At 64.8% G+C, this 27,863-nt stretch overlaps 11 protein-coding genes across 11 annotated transcripts; 5 read left to right on the plus strand and 6 right to left on the minus strand.

Moving 5' to 3' along the window:
* Window positions 1–417: 417 nt before the first annotated feature.
* Window positions 418–1,606, plus strand: SFL1 (Flocculation suppression protein; the record flags this gene model as incomplete). The annotated part of the gene is made up of 6 exons (XM_069352473.1): window positions 418–512; window positions 565–633; window positions 684–864; window positions 1,325–1,336; window positions 1,376–1,501; window positions 1,559–1,606. The coding sequence occupies 6 exons, from the start codon at window positions 418–420 to the stop codon at window positions 1,604–1,606; spliced, it is 531 nt and encodes a 176-aa protein (XP_069209891.1).
* A 2,260-nt stretch (window positions 1,607–3,866) lies between these two features.
* On the minus strand, window positions 3,867–5,547 carry Q8F55_003947 (uncharacterized protein; the record flags this gene model as incomplete). Its single annotated transcript, XM_069352474.1, has 2 exons — window positions 3,867–4,873; window positions 4,911–5,547. 2 exons carry the CDS (start codon window positions 5,545–5,547, stop codon window positions 3,867–3,869), a joined length of 1,644 nt encoding a protein of 547 aa, XP_069209892.1.
* Window positions 5,548–9,118: 3,571 nt separating this feature from the next.
* On the minus strand, window positions 9,119–10,059 carry Q8F55_003948 (uncharacterized protein; the record flags this gene model as incomplete). The annotated part of the gene is made up of 2 exons (XM_069352475.1): window positions 9,119–9,991; window positions 10,027–10,059. 2 exons carry the CDS (start codon window positions 10,057–10,059, stop codon window positions 9,119–9,121), a joined length of 906 nt encoding a protein of 301 aa, XP_069209893.1.
* A 250-nt stretch (window positions 10,060–10,309) lies between these two features.
* Q8F55_003949 (uncharacterized protein) lies at window positions 10,310–12,269 on the plus strand (the record flags this gene model as incomplete). Its single annotated transcript, XM_069352476.1, has 10 exons — window positions 10,310–10,491; window positions 10,545–10,633; window positions 10,673–10,865; window positions 10,900–10,958; window positions 11,003–11,119; window positions 11,170–11,373; window positions 11,506–11,588; window positions 11,657–11,722; window positions 11,770–11,852; window positions 11,888–12,269. 10 exons carry the CDS (start codon window positions 10,310–10,312, stop codon window positions 12,267–12,269), a joined length of 1,458 nt encoding a protein of 485 aa, XP_069209894.1.
* Window positions 12,270–13,158: 889 nt separating this feature from the next.
* Window positions 13,159–13,935, plus strand: Q8F55_003950 (uncharacterized protein; the record flags this gene model as incomplete). Its single annotated transcript, XM_069352477.1, has 1 exon — window positions 13,159–13,935. The coding sequence occupies one exon, from the start codon at window positions 13,159–13,161 to the stop codon at window positions 13,933–13,935; it is 777 nt and encodes a 258-aa protein (XP_069209895.1).
* A 286-nt stretch (window positions 13,936–14,221) lies between these two features.
* Q8F55_003951 (uncharacterized protein) lies at window positions 14,222–15,056 on the minus strand (the record flags this gene model as incomplete). The annotated part of the gene is made up of 2 exons (XM_069352478.1): window positions 14,222–14,902; window positions 14,949–15,056. The coding sequence occupies 2 exons, from the start codon at window positions 15,054–15,056 to the stop codon at window positions 14,222–14,224; spliced, it is 789 nt and encodes a 262-aa protein (XP_069209896.1).
* A 180-nt stretch (window positions 15,057–15,236) lies between these two features.
* ADE6 (phosphoribosylformylglycinamidine synthase) lies at window positions 15,237–19,454 on the plus strand (the record flags this gene model as incomplete). The annotated part of the gene is made up of 2 exons (XM_069352479.1): window positions 15,237–15,372; window positions 15,424–19,454. The coding sequence occupies 2 exons, from the start codon at window positions 15,237–15,239 to the stop codon at window positions 19,452–19,454; spliced, it is 4,167 nt and encodes a 1,388-aa protein (XP_069209897.1).
* A 227-nt stretch (window positions 19,455–19,681) lies between these two features.
* Window positions 19,682–21,585, minus strand: KRS1 (lysyl-tRNA synthetase; the record flags this gene model as incomplete). Its single annotated transcript, XM_069352480.1, has 2 exons — window positions 19,682–21,422; window positions 21,518–21,585. The coding sequence occupies 2 exons, from the start codon at window positions 21,583–21,585 to the stop codon at window positions 19,682–19,684; spliced, it is 1,809 nt and encodes a 602-aa protein (XP_069209898.1).
* Window positions 21,586–21,975: 390 nt separating this feature from the next.
* MRPL10 (mitochondrial 54S ribosomal protein uL15m) lies at window positions 21,976–22,803 on the plus strand (the record flags this gene model as incomplete). The annotated part of the gene is made up of 3 exons (XM_069352481.1): window positions 21,976–22,122; window positions 22,163–22,685; window positions 22,733–22,803. The coding sequence occupies 3 exons, from the start codon at window positions 21,976–21,978 to the stop codon at window positions 22,801–22,803; spliced, it is 741 nt and encodes a 246-aa protein (XP_069209899.1).
* A 212-nt stretch (window positions 22,804–23,015) lies between these two features.
* Q8F55_003955 (uncharacterized protein) lies at window positions 23,016–23,765 on the minus strand (the record flags this gene model as incomplete). The annotated part of the gene is made up of 1 exon (XM_069352482.1): window positions 23,016–23,765. The coding sequence occupies one exon, from the start codon at window positions 23,763–23,765 to the stop codon at window positions 23,016–23,018; it is 750 nt and encodes a 249-aa protein (XP_069209900.1).
* Window positions 23,766–24,286: 521 nt separating this feature from the next.
* On the minus strand, window positions 24,287–27,688 carry Q8F55_003956 (uncharacterized protein; the record flags this gene model as incomplete). The annotated part of the gene is made up of 1 exon (XM_069352483.1): window positions 24,287–27,688. One exon carries the CDS (start codon window positions 27,686–27,688, stop codon window positions 24,287–24,289), a length of 3,402 nt encoding a protein of 1,133 aa, XP_069209901.1.
* Between the last annotated feature and the right edge of the window lie 175 nt (window positions 27,689–27,863).

Here is a 27,863-nt window from a genome sequence, read left to right on the forward strand (position 1 = left end):
GAGGGTCCAAGCGAACCGCGGCGGACTCGGAACCCATCGCCCCCGTCGCCAGACTCGTCAACGGCCTCTTCTGCTGGGGGTGGCGGAGACGATGGGGATCACAGTCGGGCCCCACTATCCGCGAGCGCACCAGGCTCACTGCGAAGACCGGCATCTGCGTCTGGGGTCATCCGCCGCCCGTCTTGGCAGACAATGCCGCGCACGTATCGCCCAGAGTCTGAGAGACCAGAAAGCAGATCCTGGGACCGCAGGGGTAGCAATGACCCCCGAGACGCTCACGACCACCACGAGCCCCTAATGACTCCGCGCCATGTGTCATTGAACTTGACGCCCCCTACAAACTATCTCTCTTCCTCAAGTAGTTTGGCTCAGCCTCCCGCCAGGACCCAAGCGGCGTTTGTTGGCAAGCTTTATTCGATGCTGGAAGACGAGAAGATCACATCGTCGAGGCTTCTCTTCTGGTCGGAAGATGGCACATCATTCGTTTGTCCGAATCCTACGGAGTTTTCAAAGTATGTGCCACCATGTCCCTCAACCTCGAGGGCAAAGCTGACATTGAAACAGAGATGTCTTGCCCAACTACTTCAAGCACAACAACTGGCAGTCCTTTGTTCGCCAATTGAACATGTACTCGTGAGTGCTAGCAAAGTGGCGGCCGGGGCCTTGACTAACCACATGATCAGCTTCAACAAAGTGTCGGACTTGTACTCGACCGCCAACAGCGACCCACAGGCGTGGGAGTTCCGACACCCTCTCTTCCGGCGAGGCGAACCAAACCTGCTATCGAGTATCAAACGCAAGTCTACCCGCCCATCAAACCCCGAGGGCAACAACGCCGCCGCCACTTCGCCCAACGACGAAGATGTTCGCGCTGCCGGAGGGTGGTCCCGAGATGGTGGTCACCCAGGACCAAGTACTACTCCCCAAGCTCGCTACGGTTCTCCTCCGCGAGAGTATCCTGCCACCCGACAATTCTCTGCCTACACGCATCCCGTTCCGGTTACCGGTCCATACGAAGGACCGTCATCTCGTGTCCACTTTGGAGCAGGATCAGCGGCTGCAAGTTCATCCGCTGGTCCCTCTTCATATCCTCGGGATCCTCGAGATGTGCGCGAACCTGCGCCCTCGGCAGAGCCGGCGTACTTTGGAACTCAGAGTATTGCTTCTCGTCAACCTTCTATTGAAGCTCTCTCCCGTCAAGTAGTCTCTTTACAGGAGACGATCAATCGGTTGCACAATTCCCTTCATGACGAACGACTACAGAATTCTAGAACCTCCATCGAGTTCACAAACCATCTCCTTCACATGGCGGACTTGTTTACAGAGTCTGGTCGAGGTAAGGAACTGTTGGTGCACACCTTGTCTAACAGAGTAGACACTCGGGGCTTCAAAGAAGTTCTTCACCAGCAGGCAACCCTGTTCCGCCACAGATATGACCAACTGCGGGCGACTGAACCGTCCCCCAGCACGATCCCCGAAGAAGGAAGACCGCTTTCTGGTTGTAGGTATCGTGTTGGAGCAGCCATCCTGGCATGCCGGTCCACTGACTTTGGCTCAGATGGTGCTTCCTCCCTCCCTCGGTCTTTACATGAAGACCGCCGGTTAACTTCTTCGAACCGCCCCTCTCCGCCTGTCGCTTCCCGCCCTGATATGTCACGACCTGCAACGTCTGAAGCCGGTGCATACTACCCATCGTTGGAACGCCAGCAGTACCCGCCTCAACCGCTACGAGGAGGAGCGCCACAACCATACCATCGGGGCGGGCCACCCCGGCTCGATCAGAGAGAAGTGCCTCGTGACTACAACCCTGGACGTCCAGGCCCGTCGTCTAGGCGAGAAAACGACGGGCTGTCGCACGAAGAAACACGGGGACAGGTGGACCACGACCCACCAAAGACGTCGCTGCGCAACTTGATCCACTAGATCGGGCTGGTGTGGCCGCGCGTTTCGTTTTGGGGTTCTCTCGTTTGCTGCTTTGCAACCCAAGCAACGCGACGCACGGCTACGCCCCGGACCGCCTCCATCACACTGCACGCCGTCCGCCCCGCCCGCCCCGCCCCGCCCCGCCACGCCCTTGGTTTCAACGTACATGCACCACCTCGCTCCCTCGGACACTCATTGCCAATAATTGTCGTGGCCTCTGCGCCTCGGCAGCCTCACCCCATCATTGTCGTCGCATACCCCTGCCAGGTTGTGTCTCATTTTTCTCTTCTGGCAGGATCATACAGGTATACCCGCGCATAAGCCCACTAGTCTATCCTTTCCTTATCGGCATTAGGTACCAGCAGAAATGTACCTACACTCGTACGCCTGGGCCCGGGGCGCGACGGCCGCGGGGACCGAGCAGTGGAAGATGAGATGTTTCGCGGCAGTCTCTTAGGCACGTCACTAACGTGGATTGTGGCAGGGGTGGGGGTGTGAGGTGGCGTGGGGTGTGCAGTGCGGCCCAGAGCGGCAGAAGGCGAGCGATGCGAGTGAGCGCCATGTGTGCGTCACCGCGTGCCACCACTCTGGTCTATGAATGGGTTGGGCATCCGATGGAGCGAGGTGACGGGGTCTGGCTGGCCGGCGTGAGTGTGGTAAGGAACGCGGTGATACCCCAAACTTGGTGCCAAGGTGGGCAAGCCGTAAAGACGGTTGATGAGATGCGGCGGCGGCGCGCAAGCAGGCGGCAAGCAGCATGGCATGGGCTGGCGGGTATTATTCGGATTGACACCTGACGCCGGGAACCTGGGTGTGCCGGGCTTCTCTTCTGCGGTCCTGAAGCGGCACGGGGCACGGCAGCGGCGGCCGGAGCGGCCGGAGCGGCAGGAGCGGTAGGAGCGGGGCACGAGGGCAGCGTCACGCCGCACCGTCGTCGTAATGGCCAGGCTAAGTGGGTCGGTGGTGACAGGTCTGCGAGTGCCCTGGCCCAGGCACCCCACTTGTAACAGATTGGCCTAGAGATCCTGTCCTGTCAGTGTCGTGTATTTTTTTTCTGGTCTGGGAGCGGGCGTGGGCACAGTGGGCGGGCGGGTGCCTGGTCCTCGAGGCTGACGGCATCACTGCCCCCCCCCCCACCCCCCACTCGGTCGCGCTGCTCGGGACAAGGTGCACTTTGCGCCGGCTGACCCTAGACATTCCCTTCATCGTCTCTGACGCCTTCTCCTGGCGTTTGATCCGGCCAGCTGTGGCAGGTGGTGCATTCACCGCCCGCTGTCTCTTCGTCGTGTCTCACGCAGCGCAGCAACTGCTCCGACCCACACCCCCCCCCCCCCCCGCCGGCCCCCTGCCGGCATGCCCATTGTGACGAATCATTGGATGTGCAGGCACTGGCGTTCCTGTTTCGTGGGCCCTGCGAGGGGCTGCAGGCTGCTTGATGCAGCAGCGAAGACGCAAAAGACACAGCGCGTAGAGATACAACGCGAGGGTGACACACCGTTACCGTTGTCGCCGTGCCGGCAGCGGCTTGGTGATTGCAGCCGCTGGCAGCGACGGCTGCTTCCGACGGCGAGTGGAGCACGCGGTGCGGTGGCGCGGGCACTGCGGCCGGCAACAGCAGCGCAACCAGCTGACCACAAGTGGCGGGCGGGTGGGTGGCAATTGCTTGCGAGTAGCCCAGTGCAGGCGCGAGCTCGCGGCGAGAATTACCCGCGCGACGACGAGCTCCTCGCCCGCCCGCTCGCACGCAGCACGCACCCACCCACGCCCCCGCCCCGCACGACGCCACTGTCTCGGGCTTTCTTATCCCCACCCGCGGCTACCCGGCTGACATTACGGGTGGAATGTTCTGATGTCGGATCGCCAGCGCGCGCGCCGGTGACTGACCCAGATCCTGTCTCACATTAGCCCGTCTAGCCCATGTGCATCGGCTCTTGGTGTCTAGTCTACTTGCCCAGCGCAGGCCACGCCGCCGCGTCGTCGCCGTTCTGGCTCGGGCCCTTGCCCAGCTCGACGGGCAGGTGCGCAAACCTCACGACGGGGCGCAGGATCCGCACGCTCCCCTCTGGCCCGTACGTCGGCGCCGCGAGCACCTGCCACAGGTCGGCGCGTGTGAAGAGCTCTGGCCGCGCAGCGCGCAGCGAAGGGCCGACCCCGCCCATCATCATCACCACGTCCCAGTTGTGCCGCAGCCGCTCGGCCGGCGCCCGCACCCGCTCCCACACGGCGTCGGGGTACAGGCCCAGAGAGAGCTCGTACAGGTTGTACTGGAGCAGGCTGACGTCGACGTCGAAGACGCCGCCGGCGCGCGCGCGCTGATACAGCGCCTGCAGTGTGCCGACGACGCCGGCGGCCCCCGAGCCATAGTCGGCTGACGGGAAGATGGGCTGGATCGCCTCGCCCGCGTGGCCGAGCTTGTCGGCGTAAAGCGCCGACACGCCGCTCGCAGCGTCGGCAATCTGCTGCCAGCCTGCGCGGGACGCCCACGGCCCGCGCCACCCGTAGCAGTTCTCGCGGACGTACACGAGCGCCGGGTTGAGCGCGCGCACGGCGTCGCGCGAGAAGCCGCGCCGAGCGAGCGAGCCGGGCCGGTACCCGTCTACGAGGACGTCGGCGTCGCGCACGAGCGCGGCGAGCGTCGCCCGCCCCTCGGCCGTGTCGAGGTCGACGTGCGCAGAGTACTTGCCCGCGTGGAGATCGGGCACGATGCCCTGCAGGTCCGGGAGGTTGGGCGACGTGATGCGCAGGACTGTGGCGCCGTGCTCGGCCAGCCCGCGCCCGATGACGGGCCCGGCGATGACGCGCGTTAGGTCGAGGACTTTGATGCCTGTGAGGGCTTGCCGCGGCGTGTTGGGCGGGACTGAGGGCCAGGTAACCTTGGGCCCTGGGGTCGAGGACAGCTCGTAGACGGGTGCATCGGCAATCGCCTTACCCTGCTCGGTCGCGAGGAACTCTGCGGCGTGAGCTTTGAGGGAGCCGGGGGCACCCACCGTCGATAGAGTAGCAAATTGTGCCGGGCAGCCCCGCGGCCTGAATCTTCTCGTCGAGCTCGGCAGCAGTGAACTGCGCCACGGCCTCGCCGTAAGCCTTGAGAATGTCCTTTGTCTCGACGAGGTCCGTGCGGTCGGGGTCCATCCCGAGGATCTTCATCGTCGCGCGCGCGTCCAGGCTGCCGTGCGTGTAGTAGTACTTGCCATCCTTTGTGCGGTAGCAGTTTGTCGCGAGCTGGCGGTACCTGTTCTTGAAGCTGTGGTGGATGTCCGTGTCCTTGACTGGGCCGCCGGCGGCCGTCAGGCTCGGGTCGTTTGGCACCTTGCCGTTGATGCGCGCGAGGAACGTCGAGAAGAGGAACAGGGCCGCGTGCTCGACGTCGACGGTCGCGGTGCCGGCATTGACGCCGTACCGCTCCTCGGCGATGGCGGTCGCGAACGCCGCCTCGAGCCCCTTGAGCCCAGCGAGCGCCTCGACGATACGAAACGGCACGGGGAGGAACGGCTCGGGGTTGCCGGTGAACTTTACGTCGCGCTGCGCGCGCTCCGCGACCTCGGGCGGGATGTGCAGCCGCGTGTCGGCGAGCAGCCCGTCCATGACCCCACGAGCGCCCGAGACCACGCTGTATGGTGCCATTGTTGCCAGTGATCGTGAGAGGAGAGGCTTGAACACTCGGGCCATTGGTTTGTTGTTGTTGTCGCGCCTGGTGCAGTCGAGCTGGCCGAGATTATATGCCAGCCGCAACCTCGGCGATCATGACATCACGCGCCTCGGCCCGGCGTCCGGGTGTGCCCGACTGCCCGACCCGCCGAGGACCGAGGCGCGCTGGGTGTAGAGCGGCCGTCTTGATAGTAGGCGTGCATGTCGCAGCAAGGTCGAGTATGCGATGAATGTGGATAACGTAGACACGGTAAACAGACAGTGTGCGTGGACCGTGTTACTGTGCATGGCCGGCCAGACAGACGAGTGTAGCTAGGCTGGCTGGTCAATAGACTCCGGGGTTTGACCGGCCCAAGTGAGTCTTCCGGGGTGTTCTCTTCGTAACTATGACTCTCGCGTAATTATTCAGTGCTGCCCTCCCACTGCGCACGCCAAGTAGCGTCACAGTCACCTGCAGTAGTCGCCATGGAAGCCCCGAACCCAGATCATGAGACAGGTCCCAGGAGTGAGTGCTGGCTCCCCCTCGTGCGTCGTCTCGAGGTTCCTAGTTCCTGGGCGGTCGTCCTGGGCGGTCGGTCACAAGGGGCGTGCTACCAATGACGAGAGGGGCAGGTCGTGGCAGATGTGTCGGTCCCAGGGGGTGGGAACAGCGACAGTAGCAGCAGCGTATTCGCCCCACACGCACCCTCGATCCGAACACTCCTTAAAGTTGCGTTTAAATGCACATGCGACGCCCCGGTGTGGGTGGGGACGGATGGGCGGCGGAGCCGCGGCGAGTCTCGAGCGGGCGGGCACCCCGGCAGGCAGGCAGGCAAGCGAGCACTGCCACCTTGCTGGTGCAACGGCACCGAAGTGGCACCAATCGGCGCACCCAGTGCCTGTCACAGCAGGCTACGTCGACAGCACCGGCCTCGTCGTCCTCGCGTCCCTGCAGTGACTGTGGCACCTCGAAACCACCTCGTGTGCAATCGGTCGGCGAGGCGGCGGAGATGCGAGGGGCCATAGTGGCGCGGCTTGACTACTGTTTGAGGTTGGCGCTTCCTACGGGACTGTGAGTGGAGTGGCGAAAGCGGCGTCGTACATGTCCTCGAGGGAGCAGATGGACAGAGCAAAGCGACACTTGCGACGGGCGTTGGCGTTCGCCTCATTTGTGGCCTCGCGCCCGCCAGCTCGTCCCCACATGCCACGGCTGGACCGGCTGCGGTGGCGCCTTGCTCGTAGCCCAAGCCACCGTCGTCGCCACGACCAGCCGCACGCGCCCACCCGCTCGTTGGTCGAGAACGAGGCAGGAGGCAACTTCCGGCGCTTCCGTCGCAGCCGCGGCTGACGGCCCCACCCAGCCCGCTCGCACATGTGCCCAGCCGCTCCGAGACACGCTAGACCCGAGATCCAGCCGGCCGCCGCGGGGTAGTAACCTAGCGTGTGGCGAGAGGGGGGGCTCGGGCAAGACGTCGCAGGAAGCGGTCTGGCGACCGCCGTGGAGACGGACGGATGTGCGCTCCGCACTCGAGACGCACGGCTGGAACCAGTTATTAAAATGCCGGCAAGTACGCGACTAACCCGGTACTAAGAGCTCGCGATCTGCAAGTTGCGCCGGGTGGGAAACGCCGGGGTGCGAGATCTGGCCGGGGACGCTAGCGCCGCGCGCTCGCCGACGCCTGGCGACTCTTGAATGGAGGTGCGCGTGGGTGAATCTCATCACTTCCCGCTCCGCACAGCTGACGCCATCGCGCAGGTCGGTGTCCTGGCCCGCTGGTGGCCAGATGATAGCCCATGTGCGGCGCTCGATGACGGAGGGTACGGCTGCTCGGCGACGGGAGCGAGGCATTTTCATCCCACAAGGGTGGCGCGTTCGTGGCGGAGAGGCTTGGGACGAGGGGGCGTCACAGGAAGAATGCTAGGAGCCTCAAGGACGAGGCAGCGCCTAGGGCGAGGGCGGCGTCAAGAGCGGGGCGTCGTCAAGAGCCTGCCCGGCGTCAAGGACGACAGCGCCAAACGCAGGGTCAAGAATGAGCGCAGCGCAGTGTCGTAAAAGAGGGACACTCGAATGAACGACACGCGCTAATCCATTCAGAACGGAGGGTCGTGAACCTTGTTCGGGGCGTCTTCAGGAAATGGGTGCGAAGATCGAGGTTGGCCAATGAGTCAAGAGCACCGAGGAGGCGATGGTCGACGTCAGCGCAGCGCCGAAAGGACCAGTGAGGCGGCGTAAACGAGTCGGGGGGGGGGGGGGGTGGGGGGTGGGGGACGGTGTCGACGAGTCGAGAGGGCGGAAGACGGCATAGCCGGATACGTGCGGTGGACGGGGTTCTTCCCCAGCCAACGACACTATCTTCGCGATGCCACGATCACCTACGCGTGACGCCGCAACCCTCACAGGAGCGCCGCAGCGCAAGACAACATGCGAGCATTGCCAGTATCGAGTGAAACACGCGACGCGATCAAAAGCACAAGACAAGCTCGGCAACGAGCAGAGTGGCAGGTTGTCGACCCGATTCGAAAGCCGCGCCACGTCGGTACATACGGGTGCCATCGACCGCGAGGTGCTCGGCCAGAGCACCCCGCCGCTCCCAAACGCAGCGCGCACCCCTCCCACCCCAGCCAGCAAGGCCCAGTCTTGGCCAAAAAGGCGCCACTCTGCGGGGGGTGGCGGCGCGACAAGTCTAGAGCCGGATGGCCAGCTCGACAGTCGTCACAATACAGCGGCAGCCCCTCGCCGTCCGCAGGCTCAGAACGCAGTGATCGAAGCCCCTCCTTCCGTCAAACCCGTCGTGGCACCCCCTCGGCCGTTCCGCGGCGCCTTCACCAACTCCGGCGGCGGGCGCTTCGTTGTGGCGGCACCAGCAGCGTATGCCACCCCCCGCCGGGCTGAGCACCCTCGGGGATTATCTGGTCCTGCACGGATCTGCCCCTGATTCACCGTTGAAACGCGTGCGCCGAAGAGGGCATGGCGTGGCTCCTTGCGTGCCGAGGGTTTCCGAGGCCGCCGCAGCTCCCACTGAACGGCCGGGGCCGAGTCGTGGCTGCAATACTGCCCACGATCGAGGCACTCGGCCCCGTTGTCTCGGGATCCTTCGGCGACGGCGAGCTTGGAAGGTGAGAGGGGGAGGGGGTGCCACACTGATGGCGCTCGTGAACGCCGCTTCGAGTGCTCGTCGATCCAGCCGTTGTTGTTTGCTACTCGCGCAATCGCGCTTCGACGTCGTTCTCACTGATCTTTTAGCGCCGCGGAGAGGGCGTCGAGATTGTTCTCGGCCATCTTTCGGCGAGCAAGAACACGCAGAGGGTTCTAAGAACACTCTGTGGCTTCTCGCTGGCGTCAGAGAGTAGCTTGGAAGCGGCGCGGTGTCCGCCCGAAGTGGTCCGTTCGAGGTCATCCTTGTGGTTCGCATGGGGCTGTTTCTTGCTCGGGGGAGCGCCCGGGAACGGGTGTAAGCCGAGTAACTGCGATCAGCGCGCTGAGCGCACCACTATGCCCTAAGACGCCCCCTCCCCCGCCTTGACAACCGTGCATGCAGTCTATCCCACAACTAGAATCCCCAGCCCCCTAGAACCCGCCGCTGCCGCTGAGTCCCACGCCCGAGACGCTGCCGGCGCCAGAAGAGGGCTTGCGGTGCCAGATACCGGCGATGGCGCGCTCGCCGCGCCACCAGAGGCGACCGAAGCGCACCGCCTCGCGGGCCGTGATCTCGCCAAGGCCGAGCATGATGCCGTTGATGAAGGGCAGAACGAGGTTGATGCCGAGGGCCGCGAGCACCCTCCTGGCCGTCAGCGCGCCGTGGTTGGTGAAGATGGACAGCGTGAGGGACGGGGGCTGGGCCGGGCCGTCGACCGAGCCGGCGCCGACAGCCTGCGAGCTCTGCACGGGCAATCCGGTCGCCGTCGAGTGCTTCTCGGACACGTTGCGGTCCGGGCTCGACGCCGAGATGTCCTCGACCGACGAGTGGGGCGCCGAGATCTCCTCCCACGTCTGCGAGGCCGGCGCGCTCGCCGTCGGCGTAGGCGTGTCCTTGACGAGCTCCCACGCCTCGCGGACCTTGCTCGACGTGTCGGCCGCCTTCTTGTGGTGCGGGCGTGGCGGCTCCTCGGTGAGCGCCGACGCGAGGCGCGACTCGCGCTCGACGCGCTCCTTGGCCTCCTTGGACGCCTGGGCAGCCTTCTTGCTCTCGTCGGCCTTGGCCTTGAGCTGGGCCGCAGCCTCGTCCTCGTACTTTGCGCGCGTGGCCTCGGCCTTGGCGCGAGCCTCGGCAGCCTCAGCCTCCCACACGGCGAGGTTGGCCTCGTAGCTCGGCTTCCAGTCCTCGACCTCGAGCTCGGGCGCCGCGGCGGCCTCGGGGGCGGGCTCAGCCTCGGGCTCGGGAGCAGCGGCGGCGGGACGGGGCGCAGCCGCGGGCATCGCGAACGAGCTGTTGAACGCGGCCTGCGGGTCAGCGGTGTGCGAGAGCGAGTACCCACCGCAAGCGAGTCCTCGGCGTTGAAGTCTGACATTGTTGCGTGCGTGATCGGGTGGACGAGACGGATGGAGGACGAGTGATGGATTGTGTCGTTGTCGGTTGGACGGCGTCGAGTTGCGACGACTGGCGGACGGGAGGGAATTCCTAATGCACGGTTGAACCGAAGACGCAATTTGGTGGAGCCCCACAGGCCGACAAGTCAAGGTAATGTTGACGTCTGCGCAAGTTGGGCGGGGCCGACTTTGCCATCTTCCTCTCTCTCTTTCATCAAACTCGCGCCGACCATGCCAACCTGCCCGGTGTGCGAGCAGATCATCAACGCCGACGATACTGCTTTCGAGCACCATGTGAATGCTCACTTTGATGGGAGTGGCGAGCATGCAGAGGGAAACGACGCCGCCGACGGCAACTTCCTCCTGTCTCCCCGCGGGTCGTCAGACGACGACGTCGAGTTCCTCGAGCAACGGTGGGCTGAGAACTGCATGCATTCCAAGCAATACCATCTGACACGACCCACAGCGGACCAGATTCGCGCTGCTTTGTCTGCGGCACCGACCTGTTCGCACTCGGCGACGACGCACGCAACGCCCACGTCAACCACTGCCTGGGTGGGTCGTGTGCTGCGCGGCGGTAGTGCTGACTCGCAGATTCTGGAGGTGTCGAGACACCCCCGCAAGAGCGCATAAGCATCGACTCGGACTTCTACATCGAAGACCCAGATACGCCGAACGACATCTCGCGGCGCGTTGGCAGGGGAAGGGGCCTCGACGGGCTGTGGAATGGATCGGTGATGGGAGCTCTCAAGCCAGGGCGCGATAGAGAGACCAAGGGCGACGAATGGTATGTGATGGGCCTGGGATGCCGCTAATACCAGGTGGGACCCAACACGCGGCGGCGTGAAGAACGCCAACATCCCGTCCAACTTCTCTCCAGGTAGGTGGAGGCGACGTAGGTGGCGGTGCAGAGCTGATGGCCAGGCCTCATCCTTGTCCTCCGCGATATGCTCCTCAAGGAGGTATCCAAGCGGGACATCCGATCGGCAGTCCTTGCTTCGGGGGGCGTGCACATCAAGAGTAGCTGGACCTTTGATGGAAGTGGGTCTCGTCTCCATGGTGACTGACAGGAAGGTATGCTGACTACGCAGCCTGGGGATGTGGCTACCGCAACGCCGAGATGATCATCTCGGTGCTGGTTTCCGAGCCACAATACCGCGACGTGTTCTCCACCCCAGGCGTCCGAGCCATCCAGTCGTGGATTGAAGAGGCCTGGCGGGACGGGTACGACCCAGACGGGAGGTTCCAGCTGCAGGACAAGCTCCTCGGCACGCGCAAGTGGATCGGGACGTCTGGTGCGTTCTGCTTCAAGAATATTAAACCTGTGCTGCCGCTCACTTGGGCTCAGATCTTTACGCCATGTTCAGCTCGATGGGTGTGCGCTGCACGCTGTGTGAGTCGAATGCACCTCGCTGGCTGACGGTCAGATGACTTTGACAAGCCCGGTGTCAACAGCGGATCCGACGAACCAGCGTTTAAGCGACTGCAGCGCTGGGTCAAGAACTACTTTGTGAGTCGACGCAAGGTGGCGCCGGGCATCGAGTCGGTTGGCTCCACGGCACCCAGCTAACTGACTAGGACGGCGACGACGTGGGGCACCCCGGCTCCGTACGCATCTCGACGCGCCTGCCCGTGATCCTGCAGGTGAGTACGCAAGTGCGTGTGTGTGATCCGCGCTGACTGAGCGACAGCACTCTGGCCACTCGCGCTCGATTGTGGGATACGAAGAGTCTGCCAAGGGCGAAATCAACTTGCTCGTGTTCGACCCAGCCAAGTGAGCTTTCTACATGTTGGCTGAGCTGACCCCAGAACCGTCCCCAAGGACGTGCGGACCGCCGGTATCGAGCAAGTACGCCAGTCTCGAAATGGGGTGGCACACAGCCCGACGACGGTGCAGACGACGTTGACGTCAGAGCCGGCGGCCACGAGGGCCAGGGAGGGTGACGAGGCTGCAGAGCTGAGTGAGGATGATGAAGTCGGCCCCGGGGGTTGGGTGCGGCGGCGCAAGATGAGCCTGAGCAAGCTCAAGGTCGGCAACGGTACATTGCCGTCGTCTCTGGGCGTGTTCCGTGTCAACATGAACCGGTTCAGCTCGCACACCAAGTACCAGGTGCTGGCGTTCACTGGTGGTTCATTGTTGACGCCCGATGAGCGGCTTGAGCGCCAGACTCCGACTAGCACGATAAGCTAGCTCGAGTGGGCGCGCGAGCGATACTATTTGCATATGTTTGTAGGCATGTATAGTTGCATGGGGCTTGGCTGGCCCGAGCCCATTGGCGAGGCGTGCATGGGGTATCCAACGTGCTTTGGATGGGTGGGTGGGCTGGTGGGCATGGGCAGTGGGTGCGGGAACAAAGCGACAAACATTGTGGGGAGGGACGCGTGGGAGTGGGAGTGGCCGGAGTGGGACACTGCGCTCCCCACGACGACTGCTGGAGCGCGCGCTGGAGCCAGACGCCGTTATCTGTCGTGATAAGGCGAGCAAGCCTTGGGCCGCGCGCGTCGTCGTCATCCGGGTCCGCACTGTTTGGGTGTCGGCATGCAGTGAGTGACTCGACGCTGTTGCCTTGCCTTGCTTGGCCCAAGTGTTTGCCACCGAGCGAGGTGCCCGCCCCGATCCATCCGCGGCATGCATGCATGCACGACTCGAGTCACTCGCCACTGTCCCACTCGCTCGTCCTTGTTATATACCCGACCGGTCTGTAAACAACGACCCGACCCTTTGATCACATCACGCCAAGGCCTAAGGGACTGCTGGCGACTCGCGACTCGGACACGTTTGCCACCCGCGACCTGTTACCCGGTACGGTACACACGGCACACTGCACACCTGGACAGACACCTTCCCCGCAGCGACGCCGCAGACGTGACGGTACCGCGCCAGTCGTGTATTGACTGCTCCTTCCTCGTCTTCCTCGTCTTCCTCGTCTTCCTCGTCTTCCCTCGACTTGCCACTTGCCTCTCCGCATCGCATTGCGTGCTTCGTCCTGTTGCTTGCTTCCCCCTCGCAACCGCGCCACCCACTCCCTCCTACTTGAGCGAGCCCCCCTTCCTTCCTGACTCCCACCCCACCCCCCGCCATGCCGATCCCACCCCGCCCCGTCCCCGCCCACACGCACTCGCGCCACCGCCGCCCCGGCACGGCCATCCCCCGCAAGTCGCTGTACACGACGTCGCGCGCCAGCACGACGGCGAGCCTAGTAAACGACGCAGACTACCGCGCCGACATCCCCTACCTCCCGCCGTTTGCCTTCTCCTCCAGCGCGCCCAACACGCTCTCTGGCATCCGGCTCATCGCGCGGACTCCGACGCCAGACACGTCGCGCTCGATCGGGTCCTCGTCCTCGCTGTCGCGCTCGCCCACGCCCACGGCGCCGCCGGCGAACGAGGTGCCCCTCGACGCGCTGCTCAGCGACGGGCGCGGGCGGCCCAAGCGCACGGGAGCGGCGGCGGCGCTGGGCTTCGACTTTGTCGCGCGGCCCCACGTGCTCGCCCTCGACGCCGACCAGGCGACCGAGCCCGCGGCGCCCGCCGCGCCGGCGCCCGGCGTCCCCCGCCCCTCGCTGTGGCAGTGGCGCACGCCCGAGACTGCGCCGTCGACGGTGGCGTCGGAGCGGGTAGAGGGGGCGGGGGCGGGGGCGCTGAGCGCACCGCCGACGCCCGCGCTCGAGCCCGTCCAGCCGCTGTCGGATGACGAGGAGGACGACTGGGAGCACGTCGACCACGAGGACGACGCGGCCGTCATGGTCGGCGAGCTCGAGCTCGAGGACGCCACGACCACGACGTCGTCCGACGCAGACGGAGACCGCGACAAGACGGTCGGGCACGAGTCGTACGCCGACGCCGTGCGCGCGTAACAATGGGGAGTAGGATCTGAAGAAGAACACTGTGTACTTGTGCCATCTATAGAGTGACGCTGTCGTCGTCGTCAAGCCATCATTGTCAAACCAAACCACTGTCAACATTCACCAATCATTGTCAAACAAGAAACCCTTCCTGTCGTAGCAAACGTGTATGAAACCCGAAAATGCTGGAGAAGGCGTACATGTTACATGTGGCGTCGGTATGGCGTCGGCGCAGGACGTGTCGTGCGCGGGTCGTGAGGTGTCAGATGAGAGCTCGTTCAGCAGCAGCCTGCCCGGCCTACTTGGCCGACAGCTTTGTCACGAGCCAGTCCATGCCCTCGAACAGTCCGAGGCCAGTGAGCGCGCTGCAGCCCATGATCTGCCACTCGCGCTCGCGGAGATCCGTGAGGCCGAGCCCCTCCGAGACCTGTGCGGGCGTGAGGCGGCCCTCGGAGGCTGGCAGGTCCTGCTTGTTGGCGAGCACGAGCAGGAGCGCTGTCCTCAGTTCCTTCCCGTCAGCCCGTCCCAGTGCCGCACCCACCTCGGCCTTGACGAGCTTCTGCAATTCCTGCTTGGCGAGGTTGAGGCGCGCGGGGTCGTTCGAGTCGATAACAAGGATAATCGCCTCAGTCTCGGCAAAGTACTGGTTCCAGCTTGACCGCAGGCTGCTCTGCCCGCCCAGGTCGATCAGGCCGAACCGCACCCCCTTGTAGTCGTATATCTCGTGGTTGGACCCCACGGTCGGCGCCGACGCGACGACGCTGCCCATCGTGATGCGGTAGAGGATCGTCGACTGCGTGTTAGCGGTGTCGGGGAAGCAGCGCACCTTGCCGGCATTGTCGAGGCCGAGGATCAGCACCTTGGTCTCCTTGCGCGCGAACAGGCGCGACCAGAGGGACGAAAATGTCACTGGTGTGAGCGGGTCCGGCAGGGCCAGCACGTACCTCCCATGGTGAGCGTGGCCGGGGTTGGGGTCGGGCTGAGGCGTGAGCGGCGGTGCGGGCCCCGGGGCAGGTACCACTCACGCGTGTGTCGAGAGTCGTCACGCCGCTCGTTGCGATGTGACTATCGTGGGCTCGAGTACACGAGTTGACAGCAAGCTCACGACCGACCGCCGTCCTGGCCACCACCATAAACACGCCGCCTCGCTGTCGTATGACGCAGGCGCGCGGAAGGGCGGACCGCGGCGGGAGCAAATCCCACCGACCCGCCAAGGCGTGGCGGCCAGGCACGCAGCAGATATTTTTCCAAGTCGAGTCCGTTGTCGGCTCGCGGGCAGAGCGCGCCGCTGGCTGGCTGCTGGGCTGCGTGCGATGGGTCCGCGCCTGGCTCATCTCGACGCTGCAGCGACAACGACGTCCTCACCACCTCTCCCCCCCAACCGGGACTGCCCAGTCTCAACCCCCTCGCCGACGCACAAAACCCCCCAGAACCGGGAATCAGCTCGCAGTAAGCCGCAGCAGCGCAGCCCCCATCGACCCCGCCCACTCACACCCCCAGCGATGCTCGTTCTCCCCGGCTCCTCGGCCATCACGCCCACGCGCCGCGCTACCCTGCTCGCGGCGCTGCAGAAGGCGCTGCCCGCCATCACGTCGGTCGACGCCGTGCACCTGCACCTCGTCAACCCCGTCGACGAGGCGGCGGCGGGCGAGCTCGCGACGGCCGGCTCGGAGAGCCGCGCCATCCTCAACGAGCTGCTCGCGTACGGCGACGACGACCGCCTCGACTCGACCAAGTCGTTCCTCGAGTCGGGCGTCGCAGAGGGAACCCTCGCCCTCTACGTCCTCCCCCGCGCTGGCACCATCTCGCCCTGGAGCTCCAAGGCGACCGACATTGCAAAGCTCTGCCGCTTGTCCAAGCACGTCGCGCGGCTCGAGCGCGGAGCCCTCTATCTTATCACGGCGCCCAAGGCCATCACGCTCCCAGAGGTCGCGGGCCAGCTCTACCTCATCCACGACCGCATGACCCAGCTCATCCACACGAGCCTGCCCGACCCGACGACCATCTTCCCCTCGTCGCACCCCACGCCCGACCCCCTCGTCACCGTGCCCATTATCGGCGCGGCCGACCCCCTCGCCGTGCTCGGCGAGGCTAACGCCCGCCTCGGCCTCGCCCTGTCCGAGGAGGAGATCCCCTACCTCGTCGAGAGCTTCACCGCCGCCGGCCGCAACCCCACTGATGCTGAGCTCTTCATGTTCGCCCAGGTCAACTCGGAGCACTGCCGTCACAAGATCTTCAACGCAAAGTGGACCATTGACGGCCAGGACAAGGACAACTCGCTCTTCGGCATGATCCGCAACACTGAGAAGTCGGTCAACTCGCACGCCACCATCTCGGCCTACCAGGACAACGCGGCCGTTGTCGACGGCTTCAAGGCTCCCCGCTTCGCGGTTGACGGCGGTGCCGACAACAAGTACGGCACGATCGAGGAGAACATTCCTATCCTGATCAAGGTCGAGACCCACAACCACCCCACGGCCGTCTCGCCCTACCCCGGTGCCGCTACCGGCTCGGGTGGTGAGATCCGTGACGAGGGTGCTACCGGCAAGGGCTCGCGCCCCAAGGCTGGTCTCGCTGGCTTCACCGTCTCCGACCTCCTCATCCCCGGCAGCACTCAGCCCTGGGAGTCGGACATTGGCCGCCCCGCCCACATCGCCTCGGCCCTCGACATCATGATCGAGGCCCCCCTCGGTGCCGCCGCGTTCAACAACGAGTTCGGTCGCCCCGCTCTTGGCGGCTACTTCCGTACCTTCCTCATGGAGGTCCCCTCGCCCAACGGCGAGCCCGAGTGGCGCGGATACCACAAGCCCATCATGATCGCCGGTGGTCTCGGTACCGTCCGCCCCCAGTTTGCTCTCAAGACTGGCATCAACCCCGGCGACAAGGTCATCGTCCTCGGTGGCCCCGGTATGCTCATCGGTCTCGGTGGTGGTGCCGCCTCGTCCATGGCCAGCGGTGCTTCCTCTGCCGACCTCGACTTCGCTTCGGTCCAGCGTGACAACCCCGAGATGCAGCGCCGCTGCCAACAGGTTATTGACGCCTGTGTCAACCGTGGCGACAAGAACCCCATTGAGTCGATCCACGACGTCGGTGCCGGTGGTCTCTCCAACGCCCTCCCCGAGCTCGTCCACGACTGCGACCTCGGCGCCGTGTTCGAGATCCGTGACGTCCTCGTTGACGACCCCAAGATGTCGCCCATGGAGATCTGGTGCAACGAGTCGCAGGAGCGCTACGTCCTCGCTGTCAACCCCGACAACCTCGGCATCTTCGAGGAGATCTGCAAGCGTGAGCGCTGCCCCTTCGCCGTCGTCGGTACCGCCACCAAGGAGGAGCGCCTTGTCGTCACCGACCGCCTCCTCGGCGACGAGCCCATCAACATTGCCATGTCGGTTCTCTTCGGCAAGCCCCCTCGCATGCACCGCCACGGCTCCACCGTCCACCCCAAGCGCGACGCCTTCGACTCGTCGCTCAAGACGTACGCTCCCGACGCCCACCTCGCCACTGCCGTCGACCGTGTCCTCCACCTCCCCAGCGTCGGCTCCAAGCAGTTCCTCATCACCATTGGCGACCGTTCCATCTCGGGTCTTGTTACTCGTGACCAGATGGTCGGCCCCTGGCAGGTCCCTGTCGCCGACGTCGCTGTCACTCGCTCTGCGTTTGGCTTCGACGTCGTCGTCGGTGAGGCCATGGCCATGGGTGAGCGCACCCCCCTTGCTCTCCTCAACGCCGGCGCCTCCGCCCGCATGGCCGTCGCCGAGTCCCTCACCAACCTTGTCGCCGCCTCGGTCCCCGACCTCTCGGCTGTCAAGCTCAGCGCCAACTGGATGTCGGCCGCCTCTACCGAGGGCGAGGGTTCGCGCCTCTACGAGGCCGTCGAGGCCATCGGCATGGACCTCTGCCCTGCCCTCGGTGTCGGTATCCCCGTCGGTAAGGACTCAATGTCCATGTCGATGCGCTGGTCTGGCGAGCACGGCGAGCAGAAGCAGGTCACTGCCCCTCTTTCGCTCATCGTCACTGCCTTCGCGCCCGTCGACAACGTTGAGCTCACCTGGACTCCTGCCCTCCGCACCGACGCTGGCGACTCTGTCCTCGTCTTTGTTGACCTTGCCCGCGGCAAGCAGCGTCTTGGTGGTTCCGCCGTCGCCCAGGTCTTCAAGCAGCTCGGCTCCGAGGCGCCTGATGTCGAGGACGCTGCCGAGCTCAAGGCCTTCCTCCACGCTGTCCAGGCCCTCAAGTCGACCAACACGGTCCTTGCCTACCACGACCGTTCGGACGGTGGTCTCTTCACCGCGGCTGTCGAGATGGCCTTTGCCGGTCGCACCGGTGTCGAGCTCTCGGTTGACGCCATCAACAAGGCGGGCGATGTCACCGCCGCTCTCTTCAACGAGGAGCTCGGTGGCCTCTTCCAGGTCCGTACTGCTGACCTCGGTGCGTTCACCGACGCCTTTGTCAAGGCCGGCTTCCCCACCCAGTCGATCCACTCGATCGGTCGCGTCCTCGGCCGCGAGAACCAGGCCGTCACTGTCATCCAGAAGGGTGCCGTCGTCTTCGAGGCTACCCGTGGCCAGCTCCAGCAGGCTTGGGCCGAGACCTCGTACCGCATGCAGTCGCTCCGCGACGAGCCCAAGGGCGCTCAGCAGGAGTACGATGCCATCCTCAACGACTCGGACAACGGTATCATCTACGACATCAAGTTCCCCTTCCTGCCCGAGGTTGCTCGTCCCCTCTCGTCGGCCCCCAAGGTCGCCATCCTCCGTGAGCAGGGTGTCAACGGCCACATTGAGATGGCTTGGGCGTTCCACAAGGCTGGCTTCGAGGCTATCGACCTCCACATGTCCGACGTCATCTCGGGCAAGGTTCCCCTCGGCGCCTTCAAGGGTCTCGCCGCCTGCGGTGGCTTCTCGTACGGTGACGTTCTCGGCGCCGGTAGCGGTTGGGCCCGCTCGGCTCTGCTGAACCCCACTGCTCGCTCCGAGTTTGCTGCCTTCTTCGGCCGCCAGGACACGTTCGCCCTCGGTGTCTGCAACGGCTGTCAGTTCTTCTCGCAGCTGCACGACATCATCCCCGGCGCCGAGTCGTGGCCCACGTTCAAGGCCAACCGCTCGGAGCGCTTCGAGGGCCGTGTCGCCACTGTCGCCATCACGGCCGACGCCGCCAAGTCGGTCCTCCTCAAGGGCATGGAGGGCTCAACGCTCCCCGTCGCCGTCGCCCACGGCGAGGGCCGCGCCTCGTTTGCCGACCACGGCGACCTCGCCGCCCTCAACGCCGCTGGCCTCGTGCCCGTCCGCTACGTCGACCACGAGGGCAAGGTCACCCAGCAGTACCCCCTCAACCCCAACGGCTCGCCCGAGGGTATCTCGGCCATCCAGACGCCCAGCGGCCGCGTCCTCGCCATCATGCCCCACCCCGAGCGTGTCGTCGCCGCCGAGTCCAACTCGTGGTACCCCGTCGACAAGCGCGGCGAGTGGAAGGGCAAGGGACCCTGGTTCCGCCTCTTCCAAAACGCGTACGCGTTCGCCACTGCCGCCTAAGCGAGCGTCTGTGTGTTTGTATAGAAAGAACAAAAGTCGTGCCAGGCCATTCACCTGGCCAGAACCTAGAAAACGCAACCTACCCCCCACCTACCCACATATTTTGGATCATGCATCGTGTCAGACTGAGCAGGCGACGAGCACGGGTAGATGCGAAGGATTGCATAGTGTCTGCTGCTAGAAAACACGGCATTTTATACTGCTAACAGGCGTCTACCTAACGACGTCTACTTGGCCTCCTCGGCGGCGGGTGCCTCGGCGGGGGCGGCCTCGCCAGGGTTGTTCTGGCCAAGGGGACGCATGGCGGGGAAGAGGAGGACCTCCTTGATGTTGGCCGAGTCGGTGAGGAACATGACGAGGCGGTCGATACCGAGACCCCAGCCACCGGTGGGGGGGAGACCGTACTCGAGGGCGTTGAGGAAGGTCTCGTCGACACCCTGGGCCTCGTCGTCGCCCTGGTCCTTCTGGCGGACCTGCTCCTCGAAGCGCTCGCGCTGGACGAAGGGGTCGTTGAGCTCGGTGTAGGCGTTGCAGATCTCCTTGGTGGCGATGAAGCACTCGAAGCGCTCGGTGAGACCGGCGCGCGAGCGGTGGTACTTGGCCAGGGGGGACATGACCTCGGGGTGGCCGACAATGAACGAGGGGTTGATGCACTGGACCTCGATGAACTCGCCGACGAGCTTGTCGAGCAGACGGGCGTTGGTCTTGGGCTCGGAGCAGTCGACGTTGTGCTTGGCGGCCAGGTCGCGCAGGAACTTGTTGGCCTCCTCGGTGTGGAGCGTGTCTCCGGGAGGGAACTTGACGTTGAGCTGCTTCTCGAGCTCCTCGATCATGTCGAAGCGCTTCCAGGGGGTAGCAAAGTCGATCTCGTAGGCCTTGCCGTCGGCCTTGCCCTTGGGGTGGAAGGTGATCTTGGTGTTGCCGTTGTTGAGGTACTTGACCAGACCCGAGATCATCGACTCGGTCATGTCCATGAGGTCGTACATGTCGGCGTAGGCCATGTAGAACTCGCAGATGGAGAACTCGGGGTTGTGAGTCATGTCGATCTGCTCGTTGCGGAACACGCGGCCGATCTCAAACACACGGTCGAGGCCACCGACGACGAGCTCCTTGAGGTAGAGCTCGGGGGCGATACGCATGTACTGGTCGAGCTTGAGGTCGTTGTGGTGGGTGATGAAGGGCTTGGCAGTGGCGCCACCGGCGATCAAGCTCATCATGGGCGTCTCGACCTCGAGGAAACCGAGGTTGTCGAGGTACTTGCGGATGTAGTTGACAATCTTGGAGCGGGCGATGAAGACGTCACGGGTCTGGTTGTTGACAATCAGGTCGAGGTAGCGCTTGCGGTAGCGCGTCTCCTGGTCGACGAGGCCCTCGCGGCCGGGGAGCTGGTGGAGACAAGGCGAAAGGAGCTTGATCGCGGTGGCCGAGAGCGAGAGCTCTCCAGCCTTGGAACGCGCAGGCTGGCCAGTGATGCCGATAATGTCACCACGACGGATAATGTCGTTGGCGGCAGCGAACTCCTCTGGCGACTTGAAGTTCTGGACCTGGGCGAGGATCTGGACCTTGGCGCCGTCGGCGCGGATGTCGTAGAACCTGATGCTCTTGCCCGACGAACGGACAGTGTAGACACGGCCAGCGAGGGTCACGGGCGCGACGTCCTTGAGGGTCTCCTCCTTGGCAATCTTGCCCTCGGCACCCCACTCGCGCACGAAGTTGGGGACACCGCTCGAGACGTGGAACTTGTGCGGGTAGGGGTCGGGGTTCTTGGTCTCGCGCCACTTCTTGACGGCGTTGGAGCGGAGCTCAAAGAAGGCGGCGGCGTCGAGCTGCTCCTCGGCGTCGGCGGCACCGGCGTTGGAGGTGGACGCACCGGCGGCGGGGGCGGCGGCAGCGGCGGCAGCCTTCTCAGCAGCCTTGGCAGCCTTCTCGGCCTCCTTCTGGCGGGCCTTGACGCGCTTCTTGTACTCGCTGGGGGTGTGAGCGGTGCGAGCGACGCGAGTGGTGGGGTGTGGCAGAGGAGGCGGCAAGAGACATGCCGACGCCCTTCCACCGCCGAGACTTACGACTTGGAGACCATCTCGCCGGTCACCTCGTCCTTCTGGAGGTTGGGCTCGGCAGCAGGAGCAGACATTGTGAAGGGTCTGGTGCTTGGGGGGAGGGAGATAAGAGATCGGGGGGCCGGGAGGCGGGGTGTGGAGATGCGTCTAGAAAATGTGTGTGCAAGTCTGACCGTCGCCAGGCTTTTGAGCATGCACGATGTGGGTGTGATGGGGAGTTTGTTGACTCGAGCGTGTGATCAAGAGCGGCTCGCTCGTCGTCTGCTGCACCGGCTACACCCAAAGACTTTTGCGAGTTAGAAGTGACCTCCCGGGGTGCCAAAAACATTTACGTGTCATTAGTTATGCCTGAACCCTTACACCGTTATCACCCGACAATTACCTCCAGTCCGACTTTTGACATTTCGAACGAGCTGCCGAGCTCGACCTCCACACCCACTCCATCGCACCCAAACACCCACACCATGCTCTTCGGCGCCCTCTCGACCGTGCTCAACGCGGCCGAGGCGTCAGCTTCGCGCCTCCCGCGCCTCTTCCAGGCGTCGTCGTCGCGCCAAATGTCGACGCTGCACCTCGGCAACCTGGCCGGAGCAAAGGGCTCGTCCTCGGCGGTGCGCCTCTCCTCCATCTGCAGCCCGCTAACCCCCGCAGAACACGCGTAAAGGTCGCGGTCCCGGATCAGGACACGGCAAGCAGTCGGGACGCGGTCACAAGGGCCAGAACGCGCGCAGCGGCAACGGCAAGCCCGTGCCGGGCTTCGCAGGCGGCCAGACGCCAATCCACAAGGTGTTCCCCAAGCGCGGCTTTGTCAACTTTACGCGCAAGAGCTACGCGCCGCTCGCGCTGAGCAAGCTGCAGCAGTTTATCGCGCAGGCCCGCATCGACCCCGCACTGCCGATTACGGTCGGCACCGTCGTGCGCGCCAACGCCGTGCACGGGATCAGCGGCGACGGCGGCGTCAAGCTGCTCGGACCGGCCGACCCCGAGCTGCCCCTCCCCCCGCTCAACCTCGAGCTGAGCCGCTTCTCCAAGCAGGCGGCCGAGGCGGTGCTGGCGGCGGGCGGAAAGGTCACGGCGGTGTACCACAACAACTTGAGCCTGCGCCAGGAGGTGCACCCGCACAAGTTCCCCACGCCGATTCAGAGCGCCAAGCCTATCCGCCGGACCGACATTGGTGAGTTGGACGGTGCCGTGAGGTGTAAGCCAGCTGACATGCCGCAGAGTACTACACCTCGCCGGCAAAGTACGGATACCTTGCGCCCAAGGAGGGCGAGGCGGCGTCGAAGGAGTAGGGGGTGGGCGGCAGCGCGGCAGTTTGATCATCACATAGGATACCAGCATATGCACAGGTTGTGGCAGCAGTAGGATGGCTTCGGAGGCGGGCTGCGAGATGGCGCGAGGAGAAGTGGCAGAGAGAGCTTCGTTAGTAGGGCCTAGTGGCACAGACTCCGCCACACGCCTGGCCTCAGCCATGCCGGTCCCACAGCAACTCCTACACAATGCATCACAGCCCCCAAAACGCCCCCTGCAGCCCAACAGAGCGGAAGTAGTCCTTAGCCTCGGCCGGCTCTCTGCGGCGGTATCCCCGCTCCAAGCGGCCAGCGTACCACCCCCTTGCGAAGTGCCACAGCGTGTCGAGGCCCATGACATAGCCCTTCTCGTTGCCCGTGCTCGCGAGCCACGCGTCGACGCAGCGCTCGTTGCAGAACAGGCTCTGGTGGGAGCACGTGTGCACCACGTCGTCCCAGACCCGGCTCATCGGCACGAGAAAGTGCGCGACGGGCACCTCCCCCTTTGCACTCGCCACGGCCTGGGGGGCCGGCGGCGCCTCGGTGCCCACCTCGAACGCGAGCGGGCTCTGGCAGCCGGGGCACCGCGTCGCGACGAGCACCGGCGCCTGCTGCGCACAGAGGTGGGGGAGCGCAAACGCGTCCCACGCACACCCGCCCCAGTAGAGCGTGTCGCGGCCCATGACGCTAAAGCCGAGCGGGACAGTGGCGAAGGGGTGTGCCATGAGCACTGCGGCCTCGTCCGTGTCGTGGTCTGGTACGTTTGCGCGCATGGCCGAGAGTGCGCTTGGCGACAGCGCGACGTCGCGCGAGGCGTGTAGCGCGGCCAAGGAGGCGCGCGTGTCGGCCAGCGTGAGGCCCGTGGCCCCCGCCAGGGCTGGGATGCTCGGCGCGCGCCCGGTGGCCGCGAGGGCGGCGTACAGCGCCACGCGCGTGTCCTCGATCTTGTCGGCGGTTGGGGGCATGCTGTTTGAGACGGGGGAGTGGGGGTGGTCTCGCGGTGCTGTGGACCGGCCGGCCTTTAAGCATTGACCTGCTCGGTCGGTGTGGTCGAGTGACCGACTGCCGGCGCCGGTGGGGCCGAGTGACTCCACCTCGAGTACTCGGCCAACTCCGGCCCGGTCGACACTCTCCACGCCGCATGAATCACGCCTTGCTCTCAACAACACGCACAATACCAACAATCAGCGTGCACGGTGTGTACTGTGGCCAGTGCTTGGCAGTCAGTGCCAACCCTTGGGTTTGGGGGCCAGTTTGGCGGATCGGCGGAGTGAGCACTCGAGCCTACCACCCCGCCCACAGCCCGTGCAACACTCATGGCTATTGCAACAATTAATATTCATCTGTATGACTGCGGCCAGCGCAGGGTGTATAGTTCCGACTACCTAAGCCAAGCTGGTCTGAACCTGGATGCAAGGGGTGAGAGTAACAGGGTACATGTATGGACGGGGGAGGGAGGGGGAGAGGGATGCAGGTTACCGTTTTCTTACTGGAGAATCACGTCGCCGGGCAGAATCTCCGACTCAGTGACCCAGATCTCCTCGTACTCGTCGCGCTCCTCAAAGCCACGCGGGCAGATCTCAGTCGAGCTGGGCTCAGCCGACGTCGAAGTGGCAGTGCCAGTGGGGCTGACGCCGGGCGAGAGAGACGTCGAGGCGGGGGGAGCAGTGGCGGAAGACGAGGTGGCAGAGGCCGACTCGGAGGCGGAGGCGGTGGACGAGGCAGACTCGGAGGCCGACGACGACTCGGAGGCAGAGGCAGACGACGACTCAGAAGCCGAGGCAGACGACGACTCAGAAGCCGAAGCCGAAGCAGAGGCAGAGGACGAGGCAGACTCGGTGGCAGAAGCGGAAGCCGAGGAGGACGAGGCAGACTCAGAAGCCGAAGCCGACGACGAAGTCGAGGCGGACTCCGAAGCCGAAGCCGACGACGACGAGGCGGACTCAGTAGCCGAGGCAGAGGCGGAAGCCGACGACGAAGCGGTAGCCGAGGGGTCAACCGACGACGAAGCCGACTCGGTGGGGAGAGCAGACGACGTAGCGTTCGAGGAAGCGGTGGGCTCAATCGACGACGTAGCGTTCGAAGAAGCGGTGGGCTCAACGGACGAAGTGGCGTTCGAGGAAGCCGTGGGCTCAACGGACGAAGTGGCGTTCGAGGAAGCGGTGGGCTCAATCGACGAAGTGGCGTTCGAGGAAGCGGTGGGCTCAACGGACGAAGTGGCGTTCGAGGAAGCGGTGGGCTCAATCGACGAAGTGGCGTTCGAGGAAGCGGTGGGCTCAATCGACGAAGTGGCGTTCGAGGAAGCGGTGGGCTCAACGGACGAAGTGGCGTTCGAGGAAGCGGTGGGCTCAACGGACGAAGTGGCGTTCGAGGAAGCGGTGGGCTCAATCGACGAAGTGGCGTTCGAGGAAGCCGTGGGCTCGACCGACGAGGTAGCCGTCTCCGAGGCGGAGCGGGTCAGAGTAATGTTGACCGTGGTGAACTCGGTGGCAGTCTCCGTGGCAATGCCGTTGTCGTTGGTGGGAACCGCCGAACCAGTGGGGGCGTCGGTGGGGGTAGCGGAAGCCGACTCCGAGGCAGAGCTGGTCGGAGCAGCAGAGGACGACTCGGAAGCCGACTCAGTGGCGGAGGCAGACTCAGAGGCAGAGGCCGACTCGGTGGCAGAGGCCGACTCGGAAGCCGAGACCGACTCCGAAGCCGACGCAGACTCGGAAACCGAAGCGGTGGGCTCAACCGAAGCGGTAGGATCAACCGAAGCGGTAGGCTCAACCGAAGCGGTAGGCTCAACCGAAGCGGTAGGCTCAACCGAAGCGGTAGGCTCAACCGAAGCGGTAGGCTCAACCGAAGCGGTCGAGCTGGCGTCGGTGGGCTCGGCAGTCTGGGTGCCGTTGGCGCTGGTAGGCTCAGCAGAGATCGAAGAGCCAGTCGAAGAGGGGTCAACAGATGAAGACTCGGCGGGCGAAGAAGAAGTGGGCTCGACCGACGCGGAGGCATCAGTGGACGAAGCCGAGACCGAAGGGTCAACCGAGGCGGTGGGCTCAACGGAGGCGGTGGGCTCAGCCGACTCGGAGGCAGTGGCAGAGGGGTCGACCGACGAGGTCACGTTGGCAGAGGGGGTAGCCGAGGGGTCAACCGACGTGGCAGAGCCCGAAGGAGCGACCGACTCAGCGTCCGAGGTCGAGGCAGCGGGGTCCGAAGGCGAGGGCGAAGCGACGTCAGAGGGAGCGACGGTGGGCTGAGCCGAGGACTCGTCGGAGGAAGAAGACTCCACGGGGGTGGGGTTCTCAGGGTGAGAGCCGTCGGGGTAGTTGTGGCCGGGGTTTCCAGTGGGCTGAGCATCCGCAGTTGAGGTGGGGACCTCGTTGCCGCCCTGGGAGGGAGCGTCCGAGGGAGCCTGCGCGCCGTTGTCAGAGCCGTTGTTGTCAGAACCGTTGTCGGGAGTCGAGTCACCGCCGTGCGAAGGCCAGCTAGGGGCAGAGGGGTCAACGGGCTCCTGAGAAGGCGTAGGCTGAGGCTGGGGCTGGGCGCCGTTGTCGCCACCCTTGTCGCCGCCCTGGTCGGGCGAGCCGTTGTCAGGCTTCGGGCTCTCGTTGTTGCCAGCGTTGTTCGACTCGGAACTGGAGTCGGGCTGCGAGCTTCCGGAAGAAGGCTTGGGAGCGGTCGAAGGGGCAGCCGAGGGGGTCCACGAGGGAGGAGGCGCGTGGGTAGGAGCAGGCTGGACGGCAGTGCCACCGTAGTTGGCGCTGCTAGCAGGCACAAGGTACGGGCTGGAAGGAGTCTGGGTGGGGTTGGTGTCGGCCGAGGTGGTCACAGCAGGAGGAGGCTCCTCGTTGTTGTTACCAGCGGCGGGCGGGGGAACGGAACCCGAACCAGACGAGCCCGAACCAGAGCTACCAGTCGGCGCCGGTGCCGTGGTGGTGAGGAAGGTAGGCGAAGCAGTAGCCTTGCCGTCGTGGCCAATGACAACGACGTAGTCCCAGGTGCCGTCAGCCTCGAGGGTAGGCTGAAGAACGACCTCGAGGGTAACCGTGGGGAGGTACTGGCCAATCTTGTCGTTGAGAACCGACTGGATGTAGCCATCGGCAGCCGACTTGATGTCGGCGTCGATGCCACCGGGACCCTTGTCGGTGGGCTTAGGCTCCGAGGTGGGGGCAGCGGGCACATACTGGGTGTACGTGATGGTGCTGAAGGCATCGGCAGCCGACTGAATGGCCGAGATGGCGTCGGGGCCCTGCTCGGGGGCATCAGGGACAGTCTCGGTGCCAGTGCTGTTGCGGTCGGGGTAGGTGGGGACGGGGATGTCGGAGTGGCCGGGGCCAACGGGGATGTTGTAGTCGGTCGACGTTGCGCTCTCGGTCGCGCTCTCGGTGGCACTCTGCGTCGCAGACGCAGAGACCTCGGTCGAGGTGGCGTTGAGCGAGGCCGTAGACGACGCCGTGGCGTTGACACTGTCCGTGGCCGAAACGGTGGCGTTGGCACTGTCCGTGGCCGACACAGTAGCGTTGGCGCCGTCGGTAGCAGACACGGTGGCGTTGGCGGAGGAAGGCACATCCGACACTGAGGCCGTCTCCGACACCGAGGCAGAAGTAGCGCTCTCGGTGGCGTTGGCGCTCAGGCTGGGGAGGGCGGTCGAGTTGGCAGTGACAGAAGCCTCGTCGACGGCCGACGAGGTGGCGTTGGCGCTGGGCACGGCCGCAGCCTCCGACGACGACGGCTCCTCGACCTGGACGGCATGGTTCCAAGCGTACGGGATGGGGGCGCCAGCACGCTCAGCGTGGACCTTGCGGAAGCGCGAGGCCTGGCGACGGGGGGAGGGGGCGGCGACTGCCTGAGATGCCAGGAGGGGGAGGAGGAGGAGGGACGGACCAGCCGAGTTTGTGAAACGCATTGCGGCGGCGAGTGTTTGGGGGAAGGTGGGTGGGGAGGGAGGGGGTCGCTGCAAGCGGGAGGGTAGAGAAGGATACTGTTGCCACCAGGGCAATGCTGCGTCAAGCAGGAGAGACAAACGACGACGACTCGGCTAGCGAGAGCGTGCGTGAGGATGGGGAGGAGGGGTGGATGGG

This window comes from Vanrija albida, assembly GCF_041260175.1.
Source record: "Vanrija albida strain AlHP1 chromosome Unknown contig_3, whole genome shotgun sequence".
Taxonomy (NCBI): Eukaryota; Fungi; Basidiomycota; class Tremellomycetes; order Trichosporonales; family Trichosporonaceae; genus Vanrija; species Vanrija albida.